Here is a 16,795-nt window from a genome sequence, read left to right as displayed (position 1 = left end):
ACAGAGAAGTATGTTTATGACCTCAGGAACTTGAAAAAATTTGAATGAGTTAATGTCAAATTTAGACGGCAAAGTGGTTCTGGTCTAAGAAATCTAGAAATGCTCACCCTAATCAGCAGTTTTCAATGACTAGCTCTATATGATACCATGAATATCTATGTAACAAGTGCTACATCAGTATTTTTCTCTTCTTTTCCAACCAACAACAGCCTCCTTTTGTGTTTGCCCTCTCTCCCCTCCCAGCCTGTGAGTCAGTTGTCTAGTATTAGCCTACAAAGTCTGTCTTCATGTGACACACTGACCTAGGAGCATGGCTCAGCCTCCCTTTCAAAGCTCTCACTAAATGCACTGTGCAGCAGAACTCAATTTAATCTGTCCAATTTGCCACCCTGGCCAGCAGTTCTCATTCCTAGGCTGCTTTCTCCCTTCTGAAGATGAGAGAAGTAATCCAGCTGAAAAATACCTATTTCTGATACCTTCCTCAGATCTACCACTTCCCACATCCCCATTATACTGGGATAGAAGAGGGGACCACATGGTGACCTCTGCAAGCTACAGACTCCACCCTGCCACAAGAAGTAATCACATCAAACTGTAAGTTTGTCTCTGGAGTTAGGGCCTGAAAGATCTACAGAATTAGGAAACAAAAGATTCTCGAAGACTTGCAGGTCTTCACTCTCACACCCTTGATAGCCCATAAAGGGTTTCCCTTCACCAATGACAAAAGGAGAAGAGAAACAAAGTTTCTACAAACTGTTTGATTTTTTTTTTTTTCCTGGACAAGTGTTTTACACAGGCTTTGTCAACATTTGAGAGGAGGTAACAAGAGCAGACTGTAGGGTCTACTCACCTTTGGGATGACATCTAGGGAACTTGTTACACAAAGTAAATTCAAAAGTACAAACATATTTCTATTCAACTGCCAGTTCTCTTCTGTATTTTACTATGAAACTAAATTTACACTGACTCATAAACAAAATGATCTGATCCTGCAGGCTTTTTACGGTTCTCTTCCTCTTTAACAGAAAACAAGAAGTACATTTTCCCCATTATTACTTTCCAACTCTCATGTTTCCATTTGAACATGAGAGTTTTAATCTTCTTCTCAGCTTCCCAATCAGCTATTCCTTCCTGGTGGGACAAAATCGATTCTCTCTTTAAAAAAAGGAACATTTAGTTCTTTCGACCTCTTATTATATGAGTTTGATTTTTCTCTGTTACCAAGGCCTCCTCCACTCAGTTACCTCAAAATACGTAGTTTTTCCCCTCATGAGAACTTCCTGAAAGTACAGCTTTAATAGAAACACTTATACAGCCCACAATTTTTTTTTATGGACAAACACATTAACCTCACATAATCAATATAAAATTAAAGCACAATTTTAAAAGGTACAAGAAAAGAATGGAAGGGTTGGTTGCTTGTTTCTCTGAATGTTACAGAGAGCTTATGACACTTCCCCTTCGGTATTCAATCTTATATAAAAGCAAACCTCAAACCACCAAAAATATAGAAGACTATATGTACAACTAAGGAATTTGCTTCTATTTATTTTTAACTCTTGTATTTCAATTCAAACCCTCACCCTAACTTTTGCAAAATGACAAAAAAGTGGTTCACTATTAAAATGACAATACTCTAAAAGTCAACAATTTTCCAATAGAGGTTCTGCCATCCTACCCACAAGTCATGACAAGAAAAGTACAAAGTACAAACCAAAATCTTAGCAGTCTAAAAATTCCACAAAAGTTAAATCACATTTTACAATTTTTTGGTATTTTTTAAAAGAATATACCAAAGGATATATCTGTTAAGCATTTGGTTAAGCCTCGCACAATTTGCCAGTACTACAGTGTAGACACAGCATGTCATTATACTTACCATCATACTCTGGAAAATAATCAACTAGATGGGAGTACATAATCTTCTCCTCTAGTAGATCTTTTTTATTTAAGAACAGAATAACTGAAGAGTTCTGGAACCATGGATATGTGATAATTGTCCTAAAGAGTGCTTTGCTTTCTTCCATTCGATTCTGGAATAAAAAAAGAGACCAGAATTTTGGTGGTGATGAGATTTTTTTTTTAAATAAATTCACATGTTTTCACGCCATTTGGCAAAAGGATCCATTTCTTGTTTGGCACTTTCCTACAATATATAAGATCCACTTAATTTAATTAAAAGTAATAAGCAAACAGTAAATTAAATATTCAGGCATCTTCCTTTTGCAAAGTCAGCTAGTTATGCGTAAGTATTCTTTAAAACACTAGTCACGAACATGAAAGTTGTAACAAGAACATTTGCTAAATCTGAATATGCAGAGTTACAGTCAGCCAACACACTGGTGGTTATTGAAATGCAAGTCATTCATGGTAGAGACATATACAACAACACAAGACAACCAATTCAAGCTTTAAGAACATTATTTATTTTATTGCCTTTCCCAAATTTTGAATACAGAGTTCAGCAATTCTTAGAGATCAGCTCAAAATAACTGCAAGTAAATTTAAAATGTGAGAATATTTTGTCAACATCAAAGGTTTATGACCATGAATTTTAAAAAATTGTAAATTGTTAACTTTGTTTCTAGCATTGTTGCCAGATGAAGAATTATTTGCACCTGGACTAATACAATGCTTATTGTTCAGAACCCACTAGCCTATGGAAGGACGCAATGCTTATTCTGTAGGAAGAAAAACTAGAAAGCAACCAGCCAGCCCAGTTATGTTAACTTTTACTAGTTCACCAGGCAGTCAGGTATGACTTTGGGGTTGCTGACCAGCAGGTATCACCAAAGAGGACTGCAGGACAAAAGAATGCATGTACAGAGGGAAGGGAACACATGTCAAGGATTTTGGGGAAATTATAATCATATGTATGTTTATTCTGGGAAAATTAATGAATATGTATGTAAAATACAGTATATAAAGAGAAAATGTCCTGTACTCAGTATTCATAGTATTTGGAGGAGATACCCCTTTGTGCATCTGGCCAAATGAAGAATGCCTGTTTCTTAATGCTACATTGGGGCTACATTTATTTTTACCAATTTTTGATAACAACACCACTGGGTTAGCCTTTAACTTAGCTGCTCCTGAAACCACTTTGCATTATAGCTGAAATACCAGCAAAGCCTACAGTTATTTCTATTTGTAAAACTTTTGTCATTGCAGAATAATGTTACAATTAGATTAGTTCTGAACTGCTAGGCTGACTTGATGTGATTAATACAGAGTCAGAGCAAATATGGTTTGTAACAGAGGAACTAACTTACTCCTTTCACTATTATTATAATTTAAAGCTGCAGCCCCCTGAAAGGGTTGTTACACCAACAAATGGGACGCCAGAGGATGACAAGAACGTGAATCCTGCAGATTCTGCTGTTGCTGAGCCAAAAAACAATATGTCAGATAACTCAGAAAGTTTTGCTGTAAGTGCATATTTACTTGCATTAATCTGCATTTTAGAGAGGCCAACATAAACACGAATGGGAACTTGAAAAACCCAAAACAAACATAAAGCAAAAAGGAAAACAAAAACTAACTAGTAAGCCAATTCAATTTTGTAGTAAAAGCTGATTATTTAGTCTGTTAAACTTTACTGCATGTTGCTGTAGTGCATGAAAATAAAGAGTTGAATTTATATATTGAGAAACTAATGGAGACTAATAAAACATTTGCTTTCATGCAATCAGATCCCATGACTCATGTTGATTTCAACAGTGCCAGGATTTCACTCTGAAAGGAAAGAAACTCTAATGTCAACATAGCTGAGCACAAAACGTAACTCCTAAGACAAACTGTTAATAAGATGCTATTTTCTTCTCAACATTCTATATAGACTTCTTCTCTTAACAAGACCTTAAGAAAAGGCCGCAGGAACTACCTAGTATAGTTATATCTGTTATATGGTCCACCTCAAAAACTTTAGCTACATGGCACACCTGTAACTCCAGAAATACTTGTTGGCAAGTACCAGTGTCTTCTTCACTAGACTAAACAAGCTCAGGTCTCTCACACTGTCTTCACAGGACATTGGCTCTGGGCCCTTCATACTTTTCCCAACAGATTAGGTGACCATGAAATTGTATTTATAAACCCTTTGCAAATTATTTCAAAGGGAAATCAAAGCAAATTGTGTTTAGGACAGTAAACTGACATTTTTATATGTTGCCATTTCTATCTGTAGTTTGCATATGTTTTGTAGGAAATGAAAAATGGCCTAGAGATTTGCCTGTATAAAGAAATGCAGTTTGCCATAACAGATTAAAATGCTATAATGGTTTCATTAATTTACTACGATTGACTGATTGAGAAAAAAATTCAAGCGATTAATTTTTGACTTATCAATCTCTGCTTAACTTTCTGCTGTCTTTCATCTCTCTGTTTATCCAATTACTAAAGGGCAATTCAACTTTTACAGTTGTTACAGCAGATAAAAACAATTTTTATGCCAGAGTAAATTCCTCCAATACTGCTTATTATCCTCTAAAATTTGTCTTAAACTGTTTGTAATGATAGCTCGCTCCTTTCAATGCTTACCTTTTTCCTTTATTGAAGTATGTGCCATAATATTTTTTATCAGTTTAATTAATCACAAGATCATATGGTTGAACCAGTGTTCTGTAAAAAACCCTTTCTTTAACAGGATGCGCTATTTCTTGTCTAAAAGATAGTTTCATGTTACAGTATTTTCCCTGGAAGTAGGGATAGGATTACAAGGAGTATGGAAAGAGAATAGCACTGGGAATCTGACCTTCTGTCAGATGCAACTTGGAGGAAGCTTTGCCAAACCAAGTAAGACAGTGTGGCTCTTCAAAACCAAACCAACCAATCAACCAAACAAAACCCCCTAAAAACCAACACCACAACAAACAAAAAACCAAAAACCAGCAACGATGGAGAGCAAGCAATATTTACTAGTTTGTCCAAGTACTTAATCTACTTTTATGAGCAGCTCTATGTCACCAAATTGTTTCTAGAAAAATCTTATTTCAGCTTCAATTAAAAATGCTGTAGATAGAAACTTGAATAAGTAACGTACAGAAATCTGCAGCTGGATGTGGCTCAAGGCTTTCTCAGTAGCTGACAGCCAATGTCAGCAGTGAAGCCAACCTTTAACAGCAACCTCTGCTCAATAGCAGCAACAGCTCATCATAGGCTCTCTGGCTTGGCACATGGAAAATTAGCAGCAGGATTACTGTCTTCACCATCTCTAAAGATCTGCTGGCCTGGGCAACTTTCCTGCTCAGTTTTTGTCTGCAGTCAATCCCAAATTACATAAAAACATATTAATATCACCAGCTGTTCCTCTATTTTTCTTGTTAGGATATACAAATGCCAGTGTAAAATTCTCCATCTTCCATACAACCTGACAAAATTGCCAGTCCAATGTAAAAATATCATTATGAAATAGAGTAAAAAATGCAGACATACTCCAATAGTGAATTTGTAAACTATAAAAAAGTTACGTAATCTTGGACAAAGTTATCCTAATATTTAAAAAAATATCAACAAAAAACACTGTACTTACTAATGAATTACATGACTGTCCAATTTTATGACTAGAAGTATGATTCTATGAAACAAAAATAAAATGGAATTTCTTTCTGTCATGTACCTCTTATATAAAAGATTTTATGCTGGAAAGTTTTTGTACAACCATTAAACATTAACATAAATACAAGCAGAAGTATAAACCATGTTTCCCCACATTTTCATCCAAATGCAAACCTACTCCTCCTTAAATTTTAATGGATTAAAAATGAGTACACTTCCTTCCAATTTTATTTTTATATGTACGCTTTCAATTTTCCTATTAAAATGATGGATTTCTAGTTTGGATGTAAATACTGAAATTCTCTTTCCTATCTGTTGCTCTGGAAAAATGCAATTACTCCTACAATTAGAGTTATAACAAAATTGAGGTAATTTATAAGCACTCAACTGTCAGATCCTGAAGAATACCTGCAAGACTGCTAAAATAGCATTTAAAAGCTGTATCAGCTAGTACCCAGTGAAGGGGAAGCAGCATTTCCCAGCTAACAAGCAGTGCTTTGACAGAAAACACTTAGTAAAATATTAATCTGAAACAACAGAGAAGCACTAGTGGAGTTTCACCCATTACTGTCTTTATGACTATCTAGAGTGGCATCTAGTGGGTGTACTGTAACTCACACTCTGAATGAAAAATGTAGTAATTACTTTTCTTTTTAGAAAATGTTAGCAATTCAAGCAGTGTCTGTTATAAAAATTAGGATTTCACAAATTCTGAGGAACTACATTTTGTTGGAATACAGTGAGAGACAAGGTGGCAAGAAGGAACACAAACACGCATTTTTCAGTAAACTACTTGTTCTGTGTATGCAACATTATGCTGGCAAAAATGCTTATTTGAATCAGAAGGCATTCAGAGATGATAATGATAGAAAATGAGATACTGATGCAAGAGAGCCTCAGAAAAAGCAGAGGTTAATACTTCAAAAGGTTAGTGTCACTGTCATGGACTCTATTATTTTGGTTGACAAAACCTTTCATTCCGGATGTTTTTTATGTACAACTCTGTATTAACTTGGAATGTCTCTGCTATCCAACTAAGACCTCCAGCAATTATTTTCATAGAAGCAACGTCAAGCTGTACAGAAAGACCTACTATGTATTTCTTGGCTAAACATTTAATGGAGCTGATATGCAAAACCTGGGAAACAGTAGAGGAAATGAGGAAGTGGGAGGTAAGTGCAGAGTCCTCCACTATGTTGAAAAGTAAATACAGTATCAAATTGGAAGTGCTTCGCATTTTTGCTACCAGTATGAAGTATAATCTCGTAGCTTTGCTGCTGTAACTAGTCACCTAAGTAAAAACTGCAACGGTTGTACAAATATTTTGATGAGTAACACAAATGCAGTCAGAGGCCATTTCAAACAGAGCTCAGGAATAATTCCTTTATTTTGTTCACTGTCTTCAATCTTTCTGCAAACTAGCCTGAAAAAAATAGGTTCTGGTAGAGGACTGGGAAGACATCTCTGTTGATAAGACCTGTATTTTTAAATCACCTGGAAGAAGAACTCTCAACTCTCCAACAAACTGAATTTGCAACACTGCACTTGAAAGTACATGGCAATTTTATGTACCCAGCAGAGACACAGATGAAGCAAGTGACAGCTGAAATCCATTAAATCAACATGTTCAACAACCATCAAAAACCAAAAATACTGTCCAAAGCAAAAATCGTCTATAAAGTAGTCATAAAACATGCTTCAAGTATTGCTGTCAAGTATTTTTAAATGCAAAAATGGCTCTTAAATTACTTTTCATGATAAAACATTAATGCCAAAATTGGCTATTTTCATAATACCTACACATATTAGATAAAAATGAGTGAAAATATTTTAAAATCAAATTGTCCCTGAAAAAAGCTCTTTTCTCAAATAGTTCTGACACTGGTTATTCAGAGAAAAACAAAAACAAAAACAAAAACAAAAAACCACAACACAAAACAAAAAAAACCCAAAAAACCACAAAACCCCCCCAAACAAACAAACAAAAAAACCAACAAAAAACAGTCACATCATTTCCAGTAGCAACATTAACAAGCAACATTTCTGGCAGCCTCTGTATGCCAGTTCATGATCATCCAACCCCCCTACTTCCATTACAAAACATCAACTTCAACAAAAGAGAGCAAGGCTCTGACTCTTCCTAATGAAAACCCTTCCCAGCACTGATAGTACACATTCAAAAGGTTCTTCATGTGGACAGGTACAAAGAGATACAATACATCCAGCAATGAGGTTTGACACAGGTAGTCAATGTGCTATTTTCTCAAGTTTCCAAATAAACAATCAATTCTGGAGATTTGATTTCCCATGGAAAAAAAAAACTTAAATAAGTAAGTATGAAGACTATTTGAGGGTTCTAGTTCTAACTGGGAGTTTGTATTATCCCTCTGCATATGCTCAATTGTTCTGGATTGTTAGCTGTTGATGAAAAAACCAGCCAAATGAAGCATTACATTTATTTATGATGCAGAAAGACTGAAGTCCTCTGATCTCAGAATTGTTTTCTTTCAGCCTTCATGCTAAGCCACGTATGACTAACCTGAGAATAAGTAACACAGTGCTGGAAGAGAAGTGGAAGCATGCCTAGATGTGAACAGCATGAGAGTTCTGATGAAAAAATGAAATATGTTAGATAATTGCCTCTTTGAAGAGTAAACATACTCTGAACTGTGCAGCCTCATGCTAGTTTTTATTTTTGCACACCTCAGAACAAAGTGTGACTGGAGCACTGTACCAATTTGTCATCTGTTAATGTATTACACAAATTACCACAACACAAGCTCTGTCTAGGCTCATCTGTTTTGCAGATGTACTTTTGTTCAGATTTAAAATTTAAGCTGTAAGCCCTAGGTTTCATGTAATTATTTTAATAAAAAATTAATTAATATTAATAAATTAGATTTTTAACAGCAATATTTTTTAACAAACCAAGGAACATTGATCCTTTCTCTGTGGGGCAATCTACAAACAACAAATTTTTCCATCAATCAAAAGAACAGTGCCTTTATTCAGTTACTTGGAGCACAAAAACATTGCAGAAAATCGCTCTACAAAGTTCGTTCAGTTTCAATTTGTAGTTGTGGCTGAGATACTGAAGCCCTAATTTTCTTAATATCCTCTTCTGCCTTCATCTGATAAAATTGCAAGACAGTTCTTCAGTGTAAATTAAGTATTGTGAAGGTAAGTACATTAATGCAGATATCCACTGTCAAATAAAGTAGGGCTCTTCGGGGGTATTAAAGAAGCTATGGAAAAACATTATGACATGACTACAAAGATGCTCACCAAGGAAACAAAGAAAAGCCACTCCTTTCACATGTCATACAATTTTTTTTCTAGAGTCAAAGAAGAAATTACATTGGAGTGGCTCTTTACATGGAAATCATCAGGGACAACTCCTTGCTCCTAGCAGGACAAACTTTGTCATCATATCATTTTACTCATGTCTGTGTTTCGACAAGCTTTTAACATCTCTCTTCAGGATGGAGATCCTACCTCTCTAAACAAACAATTCTGCTTTCAGCCCTCATGATATAGGAACAACAAATCAGAAACAGTTTTACTGACGGCCACTGTATTTATAGACTATTAAGTCACTTTAATGATCCCCTGTTGGTAATGTTTCAGACAAAACATTTTAAAGAGTATTTAGCTCCATGGAGTATTTAGCTCCATGCTGCTTCCATTAAAGACTCAGTCAGATGGTCCCTCTGCATTCCAGAGATAAAGATGTTATAGCTTGTCTGAGACCCCCTGAATTCCTGAAAGATATGGGCAATGTCCATTGGAAATGTTGCTCAAGCCACCTCCAGACCTACTGGTTCTGTTCACATGTCAAATTACAAAATTATGCCTTCTTACTGTTAGTCACATAAACGTCTGGTACTGGTAAATGAACCTGCTATTCTACATTTCAGAAACCTGGAAGACTTGATAGACGATCACAGCTGCACTTTTTAAGTAACAGCCACAGCTTTGGAAGTCAGTAGATTCAGGATAAAAAGCTGTTAAGACAATGAGATGCTGAAGACTGAATGAGAGAGCATGAAGTTACAGCAGCAGAATACTCAACACTGCAAGCAGCAGTCTTCACACACCTGGCTGCTACATCACTGTATGCCACACTGCAGCACAATAGAGAAGGTTTAGACAAGTTTCTGAGGATCTCCTTCAGTTCTGAATGAAGATAACTCTACCTCATGCAAAAATCTATAGTAGAATATTTCAAAAGGGACTGATCGAGACTGGAACAAAGATGATTCAATCTGGTTTTCATACCAGGTTAGATTAAAGCAGACAAAACACATTGTAAGGAAATAAAAGCCAGTGACAAAAGATGGAGAAATTATCTATATGGTATCATTTTTTTAGTCCATTGAGCAATACAGCATTTGCCAAGCTCTCAGAAGAGACAGATCCTAGAAAACACCTTTAAGATGTGTGAAAGGCAAACAGGCAGGAAGTAATGGCAATATTAGACACAGCTTGAAGGCATAGAATGGTTTAGGTTGGAAAAGACCTCTAGGATAATGTGTCTAGGATTTCTTAAGCCAAAAATCAATTTTCCTATTATTTTAAAATCTCAGAATTCTTAAGCCATTCCTGCCTGCTACATACATTACAATCCTTTTCCACAAGAACTGTAACCTGAGATAAAATCTGTAAATACATGGATTATAAGCAGATGGTACTTTTATTAAAACTTCAATGAAAATTGAGTGACAGTTTGATGATAAAAGGGAAGGTGCTACTGTTTTAAGATAAATTCCATGGCATTATGATATTAAAATTACAAATTTTGGCTTCAGCTAAATCAAATGTAATTTCTTAAGATGCAGTACAAACTTTTAAAAGGGCTTTAAAACAAAAAGTATTTTTTAAAAGGTACAGTACTCAACAACAATCTCCTCTTACCAAGGAGATTCACAATTTCCCTCAAATCCCATAAGAATTTCACATTTTTCAATTTAATCAAAATGTATTATCTCCGATGAGAATAATCTAAACTGGTATTGCCCCCCAGTATATTTTGGGCAATATTCAAAATACTCATAATGACTTATACATAAAAATTATCTTTTATCAATGCATACTTCATGCTGTCCAAGGCCTCTGTTGCTTCGCAGCTCCTGAAAATACCTCAGGAAAAATAGTGTTTACTTTTCGATAGTTTAGAAAATTTCTAATTTTCACTTAGTCTATTAATTAATTAATTTAGCTGAACTGAGGAAATTGTATTCTGTCTTTTCTGGTTTTGATCTGAGAACCCTAAAAAAATAAAAATGCATACATAAGCACCACAGAGCTATACAAACTATATGAAATCTTATATACCTTAAGACTTTTAGTGCGCTAATAAATATCTACAAGCTTCAATAAACACTGTTCTCTATTTTGCTGTTTGTAAGTACTTAATTAGATGTGCAAAGATAATAAACTCACTTTTTTACAGAACTTCATTTTACAGATATACTGCTATGTTCTTCAATAACTGCAAGTGGTTATGGTTGTCTTACAAAGTTGGAACTCATTTTTCTAATTATTGCACTGATATGCTGAAAGAAGCTATCTCTAACAAATACTCAAATGCAGCATATCCTGGAAATCTAGAAAAACCAACTTTATTTAAACAAATAAGTTGATTTTAAACATACGAAAAAATTCTAAACTGTGCCATTTGATAAAATGGCCAATTTCTCCAAATCTGCTGGCATAATTCAGAGCTAGAATGTGACCCACAAGACATAATAGATCATAAATCCATTTACCAGAGAAATGATTCCTTCATTTTTTATCTCACCTTAAATCCTACTGTAGTTTTCTGAAAAACTGAAAAGGTCAAACATCTAATAATTTAATTTATAACGTGTTGTCCTTTGTCACATCACATCAGACTGATGAAATATTTACTTAATTTACAGTATTATTAATGTAATTAGTATATTATGTTCTCTGGTTCAAATTTTGTCCTCATTTTCAGCTACGAATCTAGACAGACTTTTTATTTTATTAAGGGCAGAATTTGGAACAGTTAGCTATCTCTTCTTTGTGTTTGTTAGAAGTATTCATGACTGTACATCAACTGAAATTTTTGCAGGATGTGTTAAAATATACCATCCTTACTGACTCTTCCTGTTTTGTATTTATGCATCAAAATCAAGTCATCTACAATCTAGAAACACCCTTAAAAGAGATGCCATTGGGTCTGAGTATTGCCTCTTAGAGAAATCATAGTTAAAGTACAGTTGGACAGCCAGGCATGCTTATCTTCAGGACTGAAGCTCACAACTCCTCAAGTATTTGTCATGGGAGTGCAATTAGAAGTCATCCTGCACGTCTCTGAATAACAGGCAGTCTGAACTCTTGTCTTATTTTGTATGTATGTCCCCTTATACAAGAGTTACATTCCTCAGAACTTTTAATTCTGAGCTCCTTCAAGGGCATAAAAATAGAAATAGTTCCCAGCACCACCTCACATATCTCCAGTGAGAGACACTACCCAGTGAGAGACACTAACATGATTATAAATCATCTGATTTATAATCCAAATGTATTTCTCTTGAATAAGGTAAGCAAGGAAACAAACAGATTTACAACTGACCATCCATCAGGCACTACATTTTGAAATAAAAATCAAGAGTCTTTATTTCCTAATGAGGAAGGTCATATAACCACCAGCAGCCCCTTCGCCACTACAAATAGAAAATAGTATTTTTAAAGATTTCTATTTACTCATTAAAATTATATTGATGAAAAACTGTATTAACTAAAAAGGATGACACAAATGATTAAACACTACACTTTTCTCTGTAAAAATGTACTACAGGAAATGAGACTTCAGGCAATATGCAGTGGACTAATTAGAAAAAGAAAGTAGGCCACCTTACAAAAATCATAGTTTAATCAGGCCATGAAAGCAATGAAAAGGAAATAGCAGAACACTGTAAATTGTCAAGTCAGATATTTTAATTTCAATATGAGCCACATAGACCAAAGAATTATTAGATTCCACCCTAGTATCACACTGACGGCACACATATTAAGAAAGCAGAACATTCACACACACTCCCCTCCACTTTGGTGCTAAAATTTCAATACTGCTCCACAATTTAAAGCTAAGTGTGAAAAGTGTCTCTTGGCTGGTTACCAAAGTCTTCAAGTTAAACCACTGTTTTCCCTACTGAGGTTGTCGCACCTCAGTGAAGAACAAAAATAGCTTTGTGGGTTGAATTTCCTAATTCAAGGTATCAACAAAAACATTAAAAACCGTATTTCTGCCACACCCACATTCAGACAAACTATGTTTTGCTTTGTGTGGAATAAATAAACACATTCTTCCATTAATTCTGGGACTGCAATCTTTAGAGATAAAGAGGAGTGAAAAAGAAAGGAAGAAGGCAGTATCCTGGCATACCAATAAAATCTAGGCAGACAGGTGACAAGTTTGCTGAAAGCCAAAACTTAAGCTGCCCAGATTGGTGCTCAGCTCTAAGACTGTCTAGATCCTTTCCAGAGTTGGAGTAACACAGGCCCAAGTGTGCTGGAAAGCCTGCTAGGCTATGTATGTGTACCTTGAAAACAAAAACTGGCTTAAATTAAAGACATGAATATATTTTAAACTACAAGTCAAAGAGGTTCAGAAGTTTTCTTCTGTTGTTAAAAACATAAACAGTTCAGTAGTGAGGAAAAAAAACACCTGCAAGAAAGTTTTGACTTCCACGAAGCTTATTTTGGATAGTTAGAATAGTGTTTGAAAATTATCATAACTAATTTTTCTTTATGCAATTTCCGATAAATTCTCCTTTGATTTGTAGAATTAAACTGCTTATTATTTTTGTGTTGATTTTGTGGCTACAAAAGAATAATGCAAACAGAAAAAAATAGAACCAGAGACTTCCAGTTTCACTTGAAACAAACCAAGTCTGACAGATTTCTCTTTTTTAACTAGATGTGTCTACTTCCAAAATTATAGGAGATGAAGCTGGTAAGACTACATAATAATTTCTGGAAATTCAGCTTTGAATGACACAGATAATTATACATTTAATGTAACAATAGTTTTGTTTTATGAAAACACTACAAACGCAAAAATTTCCAGAGCTCCCAGGCTTTTTAAAAAAAATAATCCTAAAGAAAGTATATACAATATTCAATATACAAAATGTGATTGTCCAGGGACACTTGTTTTACTTTACATCAACCACTGTCTTAAACAGTGCAACTGGTATCCAGCCATGAAGAAGATATTGTCAAATGTTCTCCTTGTTTCATCTAACTTTTTTAAGTATGTGCTGAAAGATTTTCACAGAACAGTGCTAACTACTAAAATTCATAAAACTTCAATGAGTAACTTTAAAAAGCCCTTGGGAGAGACAAAAATACCTTCAACATAAAAAATAACCCTTAGTCTTCATTCAAAATAATGGATAGTGCTTTGAACCCTCAGCCTACCCATTTGCTTACTCCTCTTGTGTTTTTGAAATAAAAATACAATATTCACCTGGGGCTTTAAGTCAAAGGAATGGAGTTTGCTACCCTGGGGCTGTTCCTTAGGAATCAATAAATTTTGTATTCATTTACAACACTGTAGCCTCTCTCCTACACAATGCCACACACCACCTCTTATTGTGCCTCTGCTCATAACAGTAACTGAACAAACTTTTCTCTGTGTTCAACTGTATTCCTCGTCAACACAAAATAGAGACTTTGAATCCTTCATGGAGCAGATCTGTTTAGCCCTACTTGAAGATTGAACCCTTCCTCCCCTTTGACCCCTGAAGTACTTCTCCTTTGGGTGCCAGTTGTGCATGATTGCTTGCAGATGCATTTAGAAAACACCTGGGACTGGACTGGTAAAACTATTTTTTTTTTTAACTCATGGGTTTTGTTGACAGTTGCTTACCTCATTATCTGACTCCACAAGCACTTGATCATATTCACTAAGAGCTACTAGGAACATGATAGATGTGACATTTTCAAAGCAATGTATCCATTTTCTTCTTTCTGATCGTTGGCCTCCTACATCCACCATTCTGCAAAATTAACAACCACATCAACTCTATGAACACCTTAACAGATAAACACCCAACCACGAAGACAGCAAAATACAAGAATTTCGTTAAAAACACAGTTTGGTTTGGTTTACTTAATGTTTTTTTTTTCCACTGAAATTTAATAGAATCTGTTATAAACATGTTAATCATGTTTGCTTTAAGTCTGATGGGTTTTCTGTATTTGAACTATTGTGAACCTCAAACCCCTCAGAATTTTGAGATATAAAGGTCTCATGAGCAAAGATTTATGCCCCATGTATTCAGCAACAAACACAAAACAGACAGGGGGCCACCTTTTTCTCCCCCTCATAACAGAATCAAAATCCACAACTTGTTAAAGCTGACCCATTTTAAGCAGTTAAATAGAAAACAATACTTATCTACTAAAGGCTTTGACAGCCAAAATCAAAACTCATGTCTGCCTGCAGTGCATTCCTGTTTCATCCCACGTCTCAGTGTAAACACAGGTGTCTAACTCATAATTACAATTCCTTATTTATTTTTTAAACAATTGTACTTGCACTAAAGTAGGGTGGTACCTCTCTAAAAATCAATTAAACAAATGGTAACCTTTTTTTCCATAAATTACATGAATGACAAGGACATACAGTTGTATTTTCAGATTATTACGCACAGTGAAACTTTGATATATATTACTGAAAAGATTAATTGCAGATTTACTATCAATAAAAACTACCCTGAAAAATAACAAACCTAATTGTCTTTGATCCTTTTGACATCTTTAACATGAGCCCCTAAATATATGTGAACAATTACATGAAGACAAATCACCAAGCTCAAACTTTAAAACCAGAATAATTGCTTTTTATGTAGTTTAAATGAATATCCTTACTCGGCATTGCTAATGTAAAAGGAAACACAAGAAGCAAAGCAACTGGGTGCTAAACCTTTTTCCTACCTGAAAATGACGCTTTGTAAGTCGAATGGATATTCAATGATGCCTGTTGTTGGGACTCGAACTCTGAGCACGTCCTGCTGGGTTGGCAGATAGGTGGAATCTGCTATGCGGTCCAAGTCATTAAGATAGCTATAAACAGGGAGAAACAACAGGAATGCTAGACAGTGACACCATCATCCCACCGAGGAAAAGAGAAAGGAAAACTTGGGAAGGAAGCAGGCTGTGGGGTAGGGAGCAGTACAACAGGGGGGAAAAAAAAGCATTATCGGCAGAAAAGAGGGGATAAAATATAAAAATGTGCTCCATCCCCACTTACATAGGTTCAAGCTAATTCTACGAGAAAGGCAGCATAATTATTATGGGATTTTTTTCTAATCCCATACAAATTTGGTTGGCTTTCACATGTAAATTCACCAAAGTTGTCAATTATATAATTCTAGGAAATTCAAAGGCATACTATTATACAAAGTGTGAAAAATACAAAATTGCTTTGAATCTGTAACATATTTATTGATATTCAGTCTGTATGAATATCAAGACTGAATGAACCTTCCAAAAAACAATGGACTGCTATAGAACATAGCAGGCTATAGCAGTCTGGTGTGACTGGTAATAGATCATTACTAGTTATAAAATGACAGGAAGATAAAGAGCACTGTTTTGAGACCAAATTAAAAATGGAAAAGACCAACCACTGACAATTAAAATACTCTCCAGATCTTGTTACCAGAAGGCAGCACAAACTAATTAGTGGGATCTCTGGCACCTGAACTCCTGCATTCACACTGAAACTTCTGATTAGGTTGATAAGTCTGCAGTACTTGAAACACACTCCAGCTGGCTAGCAAAGATCCCAAAATTGTATAAAATTACTTGAAAATGTTCAGTAACTATAACATAGACCTATTCTGCTTATTGGTTAGTGATGAGTTTCAACCATAAAGCACCAGTTTACTGAAGGTTTTAATTAGCTGTCATGAAAAACATCCTCCAAAAAAGGAAGGTACTCATGTGTGTGTTCAGCAGCTGGACATCAAATGAAGCCAGTGCATCATGAAGCTTATACTCTCCCCATGGTGGACATGTGGCAGAAGGACTGCTGCAGGAAACCAAGTTCTTTGATATTTGGCTGGTTCACAGCAGAAAAGTAACCTACAGCTAGTCACTGAGAAGATAAACTAATGTAGGGATAACCTCATTCGTTCTAGGGGATGAGAGCAATGGTTTTGCAATTTATTAAATGATGATGAAGTGTCAGCAACTTCTG

At 35.2% G+C, this 16,795-nt stretch overlaps 1 protein-coding gene across 1 annotated transcript in view; it reads right to left on the bottom strand.

The window, feature by feature from the left end:
* Positions 1-16,795, bottom strand: part of LOC132341876 (guanine nucleotide-binding protein G(q) subunit alpha) — a 113,879-nt gene that overhangs the window by 3,941 nt on the left and 93,143 nt on the right. Inside the window, exons 4-6 of the mRNA XM_059873995.1 lie at positions 15,529-15,657; positions 14,459-14,588; positions 1,880-2,033 (exon numbers count right to left, since the gene is read on the bottom strand). Of these exons, the coding sequence (XP_059729978.1) occupies positions 1,880-2,033; positions 14,459-14,588; positions 15,529-15,657 (413 nt within the window). The remainder of the gene's footprint in view (positions 1-1,879; positions 2,034-14,458; positions 14,589-15,528; positions 15,658-16,795) is intronic.

Source organism: Haemorhous mexicanus, chromosome Z, assembly GCF_027477595.1.
Source record: "Haemorhous mexicanus isolate bHaeMex1 chromosome Z, bHaeMex1.pri, whole genome shotgun sequence".
Lineage (NCBI taxonomy): Eukaryota > Metazoa > Chordata > Aves > Passeriformes > Fringillidae > Haemorhous > Haemorhous mexicanus.
This window is presented reverse-complemented; position numbering and strand designations above follow the sequence as displayed.